We start from the raw sequence: 14,261 nt of genomic DNA, 5'->3' as shown, positions 1-14,261 counted from the left end.
ATTCACCCCAAAGTGCTCGGGGTTAATATGATATCTGGCGGCGTGCCACCTATTGTCTGCAGACCTTCTTTCTGTGGTTTCTCTTCACGCTAATTGTCTTTCTGGCAGATAGACCCGAGAAAAAATCAATCACTAAAATCACAATCAATTCTCTTTGCCAGTGCAGTTGGAAGAAGTCCTGTCATTGCTGAGTAATGGTTCCGCTGTTAATTAAATACATGCACCCACCAAGACTCTATCGTAACACCAATTTCCTTAGGCAGGTAAAGCGGACAGCAGAAACTACTCATTCAGAAAATGAATTATTGAGCTTTATATTTAACTTGCTAGAGGCTTAAACATTTTCCAAAGAAAAACTTTAAAACCAAATAAAAGGGGTCCATGAAGAAAGAGCCCAATCAATGAAGCCCCAGTTTGTGTTGGTTTTGTTCTGACTGTATCTTTTGCTCACTCTTTTCTCCAGTGGGTTTCCCACATGGAGACGGATCAGGGCTCAATGGAAGGTAAATATCTCCATATTTGTATTATTATTTATTATTAATATAATTATTTTATGTTCACATTTTGAACTTGCTTTGGACCTAAAATATTGCTGCATGCAATTTATTTATTTTTTCATTATTTTTGAATCATAACATAAAACATATCTTCCTAAGAGAAGATATTACTCTATTTATACCAAAGCTATAAATATATTGACATATATATTGACATATATATATATATATTGACATTTTTTGCAAAAAATTCCAAAAATGACGTAAAATAACAACAGCCAGAAATTTGACAGTTCAAGAAAGCAAAGTATCATAATAAAGACCCATATGTCCCATAAAATAGACATTACATATGAATAACCCTGCCCTGGTTTGCGTCTAGGCCTGGCATGATGGCCGGGAGCATGGGGAACTACCCATGGCTGGCCGACTCCTGGCCCACCACCACCACCAACCTGGTGCACAACAGCAAGGAAGCTGTGGACTGCTGCCCCGCAAAGCACGACGCCACTGACAGATACTACAACGGTAGGACCGGGGGGCGCGCTGCCGGGGGGAGAGGGAGGCTTGGGGGTCACCTGTAATGTCTCCACCGTGATGTGTAGATGGGTGACTGCATTATCAGGGAGACGGTAGTGGTAATGTCAACGACAGGGTAGGTTGTGATGGATTACTGTCGCTGCTCATGTGAGTCAAAATACTAATCATTGTTTGATTGATGACGTCTGTTTCGTATTATTCAGCAACTGACAAAAAAAAAATAGCAACAAAATAAGGCTCTTGTTTACAGTAGTTTTAGTTGTTTCACAAAAGATACCTAACCCCTATCCACCCAATTTATATATATGACAGTAAAAAGTAAACCAAATGAATAACCGTCCTCTACCATCCTCCCTCCTCCACCCTCCACCCTCCCCCCTCCACCCTCCCCCATCCAGAGGCCGGCATCTCCAACTACCTGAGTCAGACGGAGAAGTGCAGCCTGGGCGACTCCACCGAAGGCCCCATCTACAGCACCATCGACCCCACTGGGGAGGACCTGGCCAGCTTCCACGGCTACGGCCAGCACGCCACGCCCTACGCCTCCACCTCCCTCACCCCTTACGCCGCCCAGAACCCTGAGCTCGGCCCGACCGGACAGCAGCTCCAGCAGCAGCTCCTCCAGCCCGAGGAGGGCCACTGGGCCACCCAGCCGGGCCCTTCGGGGGCCCAGTACGCCCTGCCGGACCGCTGCAGTGGTAAGGAACCCCCAGGAAGACCCCGGGAAGGGAGAGGCATTTCTCTGTAGGGATGAGTTAGAGAAGGGTTAGCGTAGAGCCACGTTGTTTGGTTCTTCAAGAAGAAACAACGATTTTTTATTCGATCTCTTAGTGGGATAGAATATGTCGAGGGTTTGTCGATTCCAAGCAGAAGGGTTCCGGGTTCGACCCCCGATGTACGTGGCCTAACCTGTAGGCATCCTTGAGCAAGATGCCCTGACACCTGCCTGCTCCTTCTGCTAAATGACCAAATAGTATAGAGTCGATACTCAAAAATGACACGAATAATGAATTGAATAAATGAATAATAATTCATACAAAAAGAAAGGGTCAGCTTCAGAGTAATTGTCTTGACCGTGACAGTATCTGTGTGTCCCTGTGTGTGTCTTCTGAAGGCAAGCCCAAGCAGAAGCCCATGGGCAAGGCAGTGAAGACCCCCTCCCTGTCCTGGACCGAAGTCCTCCCCCCGCCCCCACCGACCGAAGAGCTGGACCACTGTGTGTTGCTGGACCCCCCGGAGCTCCAGGATATGGAGATAGGGTGAGTCACACACACACACACGAACACACACACACACACACACACACACACACACACACACACACACACACACACACGAACACACACACACACACACACACACACACACACACACACACACACACACACACACACACACACACACACACACACACACACACACACACACAGTTCTTGATTAAGTCTTTCCAAAAACGTCATTTCGGTTGTTCCGCCCCTCCAAGCGGATCCATTTTAACTTTGAGCCCGGCGTTTCCCGTGCCCTCTGGCTCCTAGATAACTCAATTACCTTTATCCCCGCACCGTCGCCTTGGATATTTAGTTACGTCCTCACAACAGGCGGTTGGAAATGCTATTAACCGTGTCCCGCGTCTCTTGACACCCTCTCGCTCGGCCCCCTACTAACTGAATTATCCTTTGATAATGCAGTCATCTCCCCGGACCGCTGGGCACACGGCCTCTCTCTCTCTCTCTCTCTCTCTCTCTCTCTCTCTCTCTCTCTCTCTCTCTCTCTCTCTCTCTCTCGTAGCGTAGCCACTGGCTAGCCGCTATCCACCAAGTCCCATTAGAACACGTTTAAAACGCTCGAAATAGATCGCCGCTTGCGTTGGAGCGTCGGCGGATTCGAAGCCGCCGCCGACAAGGTCGTCATGCCCTTCGACTCCAGAATCGGTATCATGGACACAAACGAAGGAACTCGAGTTGTGTCCACGAAGGAACATCTCCCAAGTTGTCCATTGCAAGCCGATTGTGGGGGGGGGGGAAACAAAATGTCCGCACCCCAGCAGCTGGTCCTTGAGCACGTCCTCTCCCGTCTCTTCCCGCCTTCCGCAGCTCGGAGGAGGAGGAGGAGGAGGAGGAGGAGGAGGAGGAGTGGTGCCCCCCGCTCCCCGAGAGGACCTACCTGATGGAGGACGCCTGCTCGCCGGCCACCTCCTACAGCCACCAGTCCACCGCCACGCTCACCCCCTCCCCCCACGAGGAGACGCCAGCCCCCCACCACGCAGCCCACTTCAGCCTGCTGGACGGACCGCAGCACCCGGCACGGTATGGACCGCTATCCAGGATCAGAACCCACATCCGCCCTCCAAGATGGCGTGAATGACTGCTGTCTGGGGACACGCTTTGTGTTCAGAATGGAGACACGGTAGAGGCGTTGATGTGGGTTGGAACAACTTGTTTTAACGGTTGGAAATGAGCTCTGCTTTGTTGGGTTCTTTGTCTGTTGAGAACTTGAATTTTTTATGAATATTTTACTCGTATTTCTTTGCCACTTTCAAGGAGTGAGGGATAAATTATGTAGAGCCATTGTTTGGTTTCAATACTGCTTTTTACCAAAAATTATGTTTTTGTGAAAAAGCTCAGACGTTCTTCTCACTTTTATATTTTCATGCTTTTATTTTTGTGGCTTTCTCTCCATCCGGTAGGAGGAGGCTACCCTGCGGCCCCGTGCCGATGCCCCAGGCCCCGGGAGCTCCCCTCACCCAGTCCAACCCCAACCTGAGCGTGGGCCCTTACTGCCAGAGTCCGGCCCACCGCAACCCGCACAGCCCCGGTGGGACCCTGGAGGGCAGCGACAGCAGCCCCGCCACCCCTGGTGAACGCCTTAGCATTGATCAGGACGTGCTCTGTGTGTCTGAAGCTGTGATCATAAAAGAATACATAGACACCAATTGATTTTAAAATTAAAAGCTCAACTCCGAACTTACACACCATAAATGCGTGTGAATAGATGTCTCGATGAGGCATAGGAAATAGAGGTTCCAGACAGGCAGTTCAACTAAGACTTGGATTATAGAAGAGACAAAGCCATGCAAAACAAGAGCAGGAGAACCGAGATCAAGGTCTTTCCAGACCTACACATGAAGAGACACACTTTACAAAGCAGTCCCTGCACAAACACCGCAGCAGCTTTCCAAGCCAGAATTGAAAATGGAAAAAGTTGACTCGCACACCCGCTCCCCCACCACGCACGCACGCACACAGACGCAAGACATTACATCAAACATTCAATTCAATCTATTAAAGGCCATCTATCAGAACACGCGTGTGTTCAGGATTCTATTGATTTTAATTTTGCAAAAGCTACGGGCCACTGCATCGAAGGCTTCTTAATATATCTCTTCGATCTTTTTCAAATTCATTTTCTCGAGAGAATTCTCACCCCGTCTCCCTCCCCCTCACCCCCCTCCCCTCTCCTCTCCCCCATCCTCGTAACAGTTCACGGACGTGACGTGCACGGCCTCGGCAGCCAAAAGTCCCGTCTGAAGAAGAAGGCTTCCAAGAGCGGACCGTACCGGAGAGACATACAAGGAGGTGAGTGCTGCTCCCCCCCCCCCCCCCCGGCTGTCCCCTCCTGTTTGTGTGTGAACGAGCCTTCCCACTGTGAACGCTCAGATGTTTCCCGGTGCCATCGATTGGTCCACCGACTGAGAGCGGTGTGGATGACTCAATATCAATGCAACAACACACCCACTCTATTGTACAAATCTGTTCATTATGCACAGGTGGTGTTTACTTGGTGTGTGTGTGTGTGTGTTTGTTTATGTGTTTGTTTGTGTGTGTGTGTGTGTGTGTGTGTGTGTCTTTCTCTGTGGGGATGTTTGTGTGTGTGTGTGTGTGTGTGTGTGTGTGTGTGTGTGTGTGTGTGTGTGTGTGTGTGTGTGTGTGTGTGTGTGTGTGTGTGTGTGTGTGTGTGTGTGTGTGTGTGTGTGTCTTTCTCTGTGGGGGTGTTTGTGTGTGTCTGGCCAGCGACAACAGATCTTCAAGCTCTGACGTTATTTTTTCAGGCTATCTAGGTTAAATCGGTCGTACATTGTCATTGTTACTGAGTGAAAATATCTGTTGAGATAATCGAAACGCTAAGGGCTAGCTTTTAGCATAATCTTCAGTTATTACAAATCTGCTTTGCGAAGGCGATGAAAAGCGATGTGTTGGTGACTTAATTTGGTTTTAATGGTAGCCCGGTGGTTGTATCACAACTTGTAAAGCAATTTGTGACGATCATAGAGCCAGTCACTTTGAAACACACATTCAACAAAAGGAATTGCCATAATAGTTTTGTCAGGAAATTCAAACCACTATTCTAGAAGAAAGGCTATATGGCTGAGGTTTCCTATGAGAATAGAGGGTTTGAGGTTTGGTAATTATCTGAGAGACAGCTCAAGTCGGGATGTGTACAGTTGAGCCTTTCCCAGTTAGTAGGCCGTAGGCTGTTCTGTCTACTAGCGGTACGTTTGGAGATAATTAGGTTAATGTTGATTAGTTTGATGATAGTTGTGTTGCAATTAAGGAGAGTAGAGTAGTGGTGAAGGTTCAGGGTTCGATCCCCATTGTGTGCAGTCTACCTGCAGGTAAGGCGTTCAAGAGTAAGAAGCCCTAACACAAACCTGCTCCTTAAAGATGTGTATCTGACTTCACTGCAAGCTGCTCATAGTTGGGATTTGAGGGAAATACAGATAAGGCATAACAAATTTTGTTTTGGCTGCCCAGCGCCCAACTTTAATAAAAGAACAAGAAGAACACAAGAACACAACCAAAAGTGGATATTAAACCCTAACCGTTCTGTCTCCCTCACATACACACACATTAAACACAAGGAATTACAAAGCTTTTACTGGAAATAAAACCAAACTTTTTTGAAAAAATAACACACAATGTAGACACCCACACACACACACACACACACACACACACACACACACACACACACACACACACACACACACACACACACACACACACACACACACACACACACACACACACACACACAGAAAGTATTTTCGGTGACAAACTTCTCATAACTTTTCACAGGGCAGATTGTGTTGTCGACAGCAGACGTTGTTTTGATCCATTGTCTAATATTGCCGAATGGCTGCCCTATTCCCAGTTTTCTCATCATTGCCCTTTGTTCCATGTGTGTGTCTGTCTGTATGGGACTGTGTGTGTGTGTGTGTGTGTGTGTGTGTGTGTGTGTGTGCGTGTGTGTGTGTGTGTGTGTGTGTGTGTGTGTGTGTGTGTGTGTGTGTGTGTGTGTGTGTGTGTGTGTGTGTGTGTGTGTGTACACATCTCTGTCTGTGCGTGTTTTTGTACACATGTGCTTGTGCTTGTCATTCCATTTGATTGCATCTTCCTATATTGCTGTCCTGTATCCTCAAATTGTATTTATGTGGACATTAACCAAAGATTCAAATGTGTGTGTGTGTGTGTGTGTGTGTGTGTGTGTGTGTGTGTGTGTGTGTGTGTTTGTGTCTACAGACTTGCCCCCACCGCCGGAGCCTCCCCCAGAGGAGGGGGACCGGTTGAAGGGCCTCGGGGCCGGCGATAGGCCCCCTGGAGCAGCAGTGTCGTCCCTGGAGAAGAGGGAACACAACGGCTTGAACCACCAAAGGAAAGGCTCGGGCCCGCGGCTCACGGACGGTGAGGGAGAGACAGACTTTAACCACACATTTATCACAGGCGCTGCAGGCTTCTGTTATCAACCATGTGTGGAAGATGGTGGAAGTGTGACACTACACATGAATTCGGGTTATATGTTTTTATATTTGAGGTATTTGTTAGGTAACAGGTTAGATATGACTGATGGTGGACCTGCGTTTTTGGTGGGGGTGCGACACTGCACATGAATTCAGGTTATGTATTTTTATAATGAGGTATTAGTTAGGTTAGATATGTATGATGGTGGCCTATGAGGCCAGAGAGGGTCAGGTTTAGGGAACTGTCTGAGAAAGTTAAGATAAGGGAGGATGGTTGATATCGTCAGGTTTACGTTCATTAGGTACAGGATGTGTACGGTGCGGTTAAGGACAGGGTGGTGGTGGTAAAGGTACTGGGTTAGATCCCCAATGTCCACTCACCTGTAGGCATCCTTGAGTAAGACACCTAACATCCTACATTGCTTCTTGTGGGAGTGTGTGTGGATGATGGCTTGTTTAGGCAGCCCAACCTGGCCCGAGTCAGGCTGATTGGACTCTGGGGCTGGGGCAAGCTGCAGACCTGTCACGCATTGAGCAATCGATGTGCACAGGTTAACCCAGCCATCACCACACACACACCAGATCTCCTGCGTGGAAACAGCGCCATGTATCATTATCGACAAACCGTGCAATGCACCGGCTTTCAACTCCACCAGTGTGCGTCCTTGTGTTTGGAGGAGCCCAGTAAAACTCCCCTGGGGGCAGTGGGCCAGGCACCGCTGTGGAGTGTAACAAGGTCCCCCTGCTACATGCCACCTAGATGGCCGCCACACTCCACCGAGGAGAACTGGCTCTTATACCAGCTATCATCCACACTCACACTCCACACTCCCGGAAAACCTATCCCTATTCTAATTAACTTTGGATTAAAAGTGTCTTTAACGAATTAATAGATAGTTGGGATGTGATGGAAAGATGGTTTTGGAACGGACGATTTATTTCAGCAGCTCAGAATCCAAATGGAAAAAAATCTGAATCACGAGAAAAAGAAAAGCCCAAAGTATATAAGATATTATACAATGGGGGACCTAAATCCAGCGATCTGATTGGTTCCCAACTGTTGTATAAAGAGCGTATACATAACTGCTATGACGCCCGATCATTTTGTGAAAGTATCACTCCGCGCCTTGAAGAGGAAACCGTTACAAAGTATCGTAAGAAACTTTATCACACGGAGATTTAGCTTGACCATGGAGGAGGGGATTCACCAGCGGGGAAATATACCCGAGTGAACTGCTCCATAGGATAAATTGCCGGCGAACCGCTCTATCGGAGCCTTCTCTCGGAGGGACGCTAAAGTGTGTTGCATAGCGACCGTCGATGCATAGCGGCAGCCAGGAGGGACTACTTTTTTGTATTCTTTAACAAAACGGCTACTTTGACTTTCTTTGTTTCTTTTTAAATGTAGTGTGTCTATGACTTTCGTTTCGCCATAGCAGTAACCGTACCAGGCTGTGGTATGTGCTCACATTATACCACTGTGAAGGGGGTCGCCGGCCCTCCGCTGCGCGTCGGGGCCGGACAACGCCCCTTAACAGTGGTATAATGAGCACATACCACAGCCTGGCGGGATCTATTGCTTAATTAAACACTAACAAGAATGCAGGTAGAGACACTGATATCCATTTGAACTCGATTTACTAGCACCAGAACTATGTGACAAGTAACACTTCACAGGTGCTGTCGAGCGGCCCCTAAGGCATGGGAATAACAATGCATACAGTTGACTATCCATTGCATCCATGACACTAACCATCCTGTCGCCCACCCTCGCCCCCTTCATCCTCCCCCCCCTCTCTCTTCCCGGTTCCAGGCGAGGACCTGGCGGTGTACGGCAGCAAAGCGGCCTACGCGTCCAGGAACCACGTGCCAGGGAGCTGCTCCACCACGGGCAGCTCCTCGTCCCGGGGCTCCTCTGGCTCCCGGGGGCCCCCCTCCTCCTCCTCCACCACCAGGAAGCACAGCGAGGTGGGCGCACACACCGCCTCTTCACCAGGCCGGGTTCTTTGTGTTTCGTCATCTCCGCCCTTCATTGATTTGAGCACCGAGTGCGATTATTTTAATGGCCCTTTTTTTTCCAAAAGAAATATCAGAAAAGGGTAATTATTATTATCTGTGGCAGTTGGAGATATTCTTTTTAAATATCAGCAACATTATTTTCCACTTAAAGGGCTGCAGGGGAGAAGAGAAGTGTGCGTATTGATCTTAATAATAGATGGTACCTCCGATGCTTCATTTCTCTCCGAGAGAGACTTCTCTCAGGCTCAGTCTTCTTCAAATCAGGCTCAGTAGTCTCGCATTTAAAAAAAAAAAAATAAAGATTTAAGGAAGAATAAAAAAAGTTCAAAGTTCTTAAAACTTTTTTTGAAAACTTCTTAATATCCATGTTTCTTCAGGCTCACACACACACACACATACACACACACATACACACACACATACACATATACACACACAGACACACACACACACACACCTACAAACACACACACACACACACCTACACACACACACACACACACACACACACACACACACAGACACACACACACACACACACACACACACACACACACACACACACACACACACACACACACACACACACACACACACACACACACACAGATGGCCCTATGGGGAGCTGCCCTAGTATCATTCCTCCCTTCTCCTTCTCCCCAGACACTCGTGCACTTCTGAGGGCACACTACGCCCTGTGAGCTTTCTTTTAAGTGCACCCCCTGCCTAATACAACACAGCACACTGAAGTACACACAGAAACACACGGCCCCCTCTGATGCCGGCCATGTCTTATTTATGGAAGAAGAGAAGAAGAAGAAACACAAGAGTTTTTTTTAATTTCAAAACAAGATGTACTTTGCATGTCACCGGGCAATGACAGAACTATAGCTTCAAAGGCTCTGAGATATGTTTGATGTGCTCGTGTGTGTGTGTGTGTGTGTGTGTGTGTGTGTGTGTGTGTGTGTGTGTGTGTGTGTGTGTGTGTGTGTGTGTGTGTGTGTGTGTGTGTGTGTGTGTGTGCGTGCAACTACATATCCAATTCAGCCCTACTTTAATGCATTGATCCAAGCAGAACACTTCAATTGGTTTAGAGCAAGGATGAAACACCACAATCCTAAACCACAATATTTAATAAGTCAAATACAAAGATTCCTCCAGACACTAAAAGTGATAGTGAAGGACTCTAAGTGGCAGGCCTTGACAAGCGTCTCAAAGGTCAGGCAGAACGTTGCTACACACAAACCCCTCGTAATATAATGAGAAGATATGCTGGCACTATTTACGTTGGACTGATGACGTTTTTCAGGAATGTGGGCCGATCCAGGGGAAGGACCAGTGGTTCAGAGGAGACAGTGTGTCGTCAGCTGTGGTGAATGGTGCACCGAAGTGTTTGGGAACAGTGAAGGGCTCTGATGCGCGTCTCCTCTGCCGTGGTTGTTGTTGTGTGTCCGCCGTAGCTCCACTGATCTTATCTGAGCCCACGTCCTGAAGCCCTGCGAGGGGCGGCTCCGGGAAGGGTGGCCCCTCCTCATTTGAGGGGTCACGGCCCTTTGACCTCCTCTTCCCTGCACAGATGTGACAGGGTCTCTTCTTGTTGTTGAAAGTGGAGAAAGAGTACACACACACACGCACACGCACACACACACACACACACATTAGAGAGACAAATGACACAGTCTCAAACATACAAGGACTCTGTTGTCTCTCTGTCTCTGTCTCACTCTCTCTCTCTCACTGTCTCACACACACACACACACGCACGCACGCACACAAAAACAATCCCCCTCTTCACTCGTACACACAGGACACTCGCAGGCAATCCCCCCCCCCCCCCCCCCCCCCCCCCCCCCCCCTGCTGAGCAGCTAGGGACGACTAGCTCAACACCTACCCCCCCACTGGGGAGCGTTAAAGCATGACCCCCTTACTCCCATCAACCACCCGGCTGCCTCTTCCCGGCGCCAGTGGTTATCCATCGGGAAGCCGCCGTGTAGAGTTTCACATCCTGTTGACTCGCTGACAACACGCGTTTCCCTGCTCCCCTGAAGAGGCGGCGGTGCTGGGTGCAGAGGAGCAGGAAGGCAAAGCGGAACGGGATTAGATCATGCAAGGTGGCTGGCTTCCCATTAGCAAAGGCACTTTAAAAAAGAATGCCCTCTAGTGGGAGATAACGTGGTTATGTTTGGATATTGTGGTAACAAAATCGTGTACTTACAGTATGTACACCGTTGCAGCTCAACGCATATCTATCAAGCACAAGGTCCCGGACCAGCCATCGGGAACACCTGGTTTTTACTGGCTGTCCTGCTCGGCAGCCTGCAGGCCGCAGATAATGTATCTATTTTTTTTAAGCATTTTGTTATTTTTTACTGTCAGCAGACAGGCCACTGAACTCAGCAGCAGGCCAGGCTTGTGTTTCTGGTCGTGGCGGCGAGATAGTACGATACCACGGAGCGGTCAGTAACCAATGTGCTGGTTCTCTTTCTAATGCTACGTTCACATCAATGCAGGATAGACGCTAGGCAGACACGCACCTTCTGGCAGGCGCAGGGAACACAAACCAACGACGGCATGGCAGTACGGCAGGACAGAACACGCGTGAACGATATGTTGCTATGGCGATGTCGTGTGGTTCACAAAGAGCGGATTAAAAAAACATACCCAAATGGAATGATCATATCAATCCGGGTGTTTTCGCACCAAAATGATCCTCCATGTTTCGTCCTGGGGTGAGGGAGCTACGACAGCACAAAGTTATAGTATTTTAATGTTTGAAGGCATTGCGACCTATCGAGTACTGTTGCAGATATTTTTTCTGCCGGCATCACAGTATTTGACTGTCCTGCTCCCGTCCTCCTCATTGATATGCGTTTGCGTTCAAACGTCGGCCTGAATCCATGTAAACATGGCAGAATGTGCTCAGAAACATTGGTGGCATAATTGGCATATCTAGCCAAGTTGATGTGGTCAATATTATTTGTACGTACGCGTGTATGTGCGTGTGTACCTACGTCCGCGCCACACGCAATACATGTCACACACTATTCAGGCTACTATGATTAGAGTTTTGTTGAAAGGTCTATGTTATTTCATGTGTTGGTTCAAGGGCTATTTCTACTTTTGATGGGTAGTGCCCTAGCAATACAGGGGTATTGTGCTCTTGCTCTGTTCTTTGAATAGGTGGAGAGAGTGCTTAAGTGTAAAACATGTTGTTGCTTTTCTCTTTGTGCAGGGGGAGAGAGTAGCGTTGGGAGTGCCTCAGTAGGAGTGAGTGATGAACGACAGAAATCCACTAGTTCAGAGCGACCGGCAGGTAAAAGACATTCTCCATTTATACAAGAAGAATTGCTATTTTTTCGTTTGTGTTTGAGGTTCATTACAGTACTTTATACTAAGCTGTGGTGGCTCATTAGTTTGTGATTCATTTGCACAAAATATTCCGCAGAATGCAGGGGATTAAATCTTGGTAACTAGACGTTTCCCTGCTGGGGGATCCCCGACTCATCCGCTTAAAAAGTGCCCTGACTGGCGCTGTATTTTGTGCACTGTATTCCCCGAGCTGAATGATTTTCCCAGTCCGGCCCTGTTGACCTCAGGTGAACATTAGGGTTGAACCCAAAGATCCAAAGTCTACCGCTGGGCACCTTGAACAATCTGCCAACCCCAATACAGGCTCCTTAATGACGAGTATAAAGGGATTCTGGCTACGTTGCTTTCGATAAAAGCACCTGCTTAAGGACTAGAGAGTAAATATAGTACAGAATGTATCAGATGCTAATAAAATTGCTTGAGATGGCATGGTCATTTCTGTCAATATGTGTTTTGTTTTGTCATTACAAAAGATACCAACAAAGACAATTTTCTCTGTTTTTTTTTCAGGACATGAGATAAGGAGTACCTTCAACACACGCACACACACACACACACACACACACACACACAAACAGACAGAGCTTTTCCCACCATGGAAGCAAGTGGAAGAAAACGACGAGGGAAAAGAGTCTGAGCTTCTCTGCAGCGTTGTTTTTTTCCATGGGGACCCAGCCCACTGGCTGTGAAAGATCAACAGACTTTTCATCCTAGTTTCATCTGGTATTACTCTGATTATTTATGGCCTAATCCGGATTTGCTCCTTTATTTGTAAATATTCATCCATGTACTGTTCATTTGTGAGTTCTCGATACAAGGGGAGGGGGGGGAAAGACGTATATTGTATTTATAAGCATCAAGAACACAAATGTAAAATAATGGTTCCTTATTATTATTATTGTTACTATGAAAGAAATATCATGTCGTCTTGAATGTGCCAACTGCTCTCTCTCTCTCTCTCTCTCTCTCTCTCTTGCTCTCCCCCCCTTCTCCCTTCTTTGTTTTAGATTATTTTTATTCAAAATGTATACGCTGAGAAAGAGAGCGGCCAGCGGCCCTCTCTCTGTTGTCATGGCGAAGCAACAGAAAACCTGAAGCACAAAGTGTGTTTGTTTGTTGAACGGGATGTAAGGGGGGCCGGGGGTACAGGGCGAGCAGCAGCAATAGGGTGGGAGGGCTGGGAAGGGGGAGTGACCTGGGGGTGGGGATGAGGGTAGGGAGGTGCTTCTGGACCGACCACCTCTGCCTGGCCTCCTGTACACTGGGCGTCCCCCTACGCACGCTACACTATGAATGTCGTCCCCCGCTACGGTTGGGTTTTATTTCAGTCTTCTTTGGTTTTATTTACGGCCCGGGAAATGATTGTGTCGGAAGACGGACAGGCTTTATAAAAGGTTTGATTGTAAACTCCACCACCGCCCCCACCACCCATGCTGCCCCCCCCCCCCTCCCCCTCCCTCCCTCCCTCCCTCCCTCGACCCCTGCCTCCCTATGTTCATTTTACGGAGTGTCTGCTGCAATCGCGCGAGGAAGTTTGCATCTTCTCTATCCCAAAAAAAAGATGAGAAGAAAAGAAAAGCAAAGTTCTGTGGAATAACTTTTTTGTACTCTTGTTGTTTTGTAAAGTCCAATAAAAATGCATTTGTCAAACGACATGGGTTGTTGCTCACACTTTGTCCTGAAAGGTGCAGTTGCGACGCACGTGATAATGAATGATGTTTTATCCGCGGAAATCCTATCATTGCTCACTGTACAGAGCAATTTGTTTTACGCAAAATTCTATCGCACACCTTTTAATACCTGCTACTCAATCTACACCAGTTCCTCTTCCTGTACCCTGCAACTCCTAGTTATTGCTTTCCTACTGTTTTCCTGCTGAACCCTGGAAAAGATGTGTGTGTGTCTGTGTCTCTGTGTCTGTGTGTGTGTGTCTTCTCCTGCTAATGTCTTGTTTCTTTCTTCGAACATCCACATCCTCTTCGACCCTGGTAAGTGCTGTGTGCACTGAGTAGCATGAAATTGCCCCCCCCATCATCACCATCACTCTGCGTTCTCTCCATCTCGCTCCACCTTGTTTAATACTGACACACACACAGAC

General features: G+C 47.9%; 1 protein-coding gene across 1 annotated transcript in view; it reads left to right on the top strand.

Annotated features, from left to right (window-relative positions):
- Positions 1-13,816, top strand: part of robo3 (roundabout, axon guidance receptor, homolog 3 (Drosophila)) — a 96,045-nt gene extending 82,229 nt beyond the window's left edge. Inside the window, exons 12-22 of the mRNA XM_060056485.1 lie at positions 464-503; positions 880-1,025; positions 1,436-1,735; positions 2,152-2,296; positions 3,131-3,343; positions 3,724-3,893; positions 4,517-4,612; positions 6,557-6,718; positions 8,588-8,742; positions 12,027-12,107; positions 12,674-13,816. Coding sequence (XP_059912468.1) covers positions 464-503; positions 880-1,025; positions 1,436-1,735; positions 2,152-2,296; positions 3,131-3,343; positions 3,724-3,893; positions 4,517-4,612; positions 6,557-6,718; positions 8,588-8,742; positions 12,027-12,059 — 1,460 coding nt within the window. The 3' untranslated portion in view covers positions 12,060-12,107; positions 12,674-13,816. The remainder of the gene's footprint in view (positions 1-463; positions 504-879; positions 1,026-1,435; positions 1,736-2,151; positions 2,297-3,130; positions 3,344-3,723; positions 3,894-4,516; positions 4,613-6,556; positions 6,719-8,587; positions 8,743-12,026; positions 12,108-12,673) is intronic.
- Positions 13,817-14,261: the final 445 nt, after the last annotated feature.

Source organism: Gadus macrocephalus, chromosome 7, assembly GCF_031168955.1.
Source record: "Gadus macrocephalus chromosome 7, ASM3116895v1".
Lineage (NCBI taxonomy): Eukaryota > Metazoa > Chordata > Actinopteri > Gadiformes > Gadidae > Gadus > Gadus macrocephalus.
The sequence above is the reverse complement of the archived record's forward strand: the minus strand, read 5'-3'. Positions and strand labels throughout refer to the sequence as shown.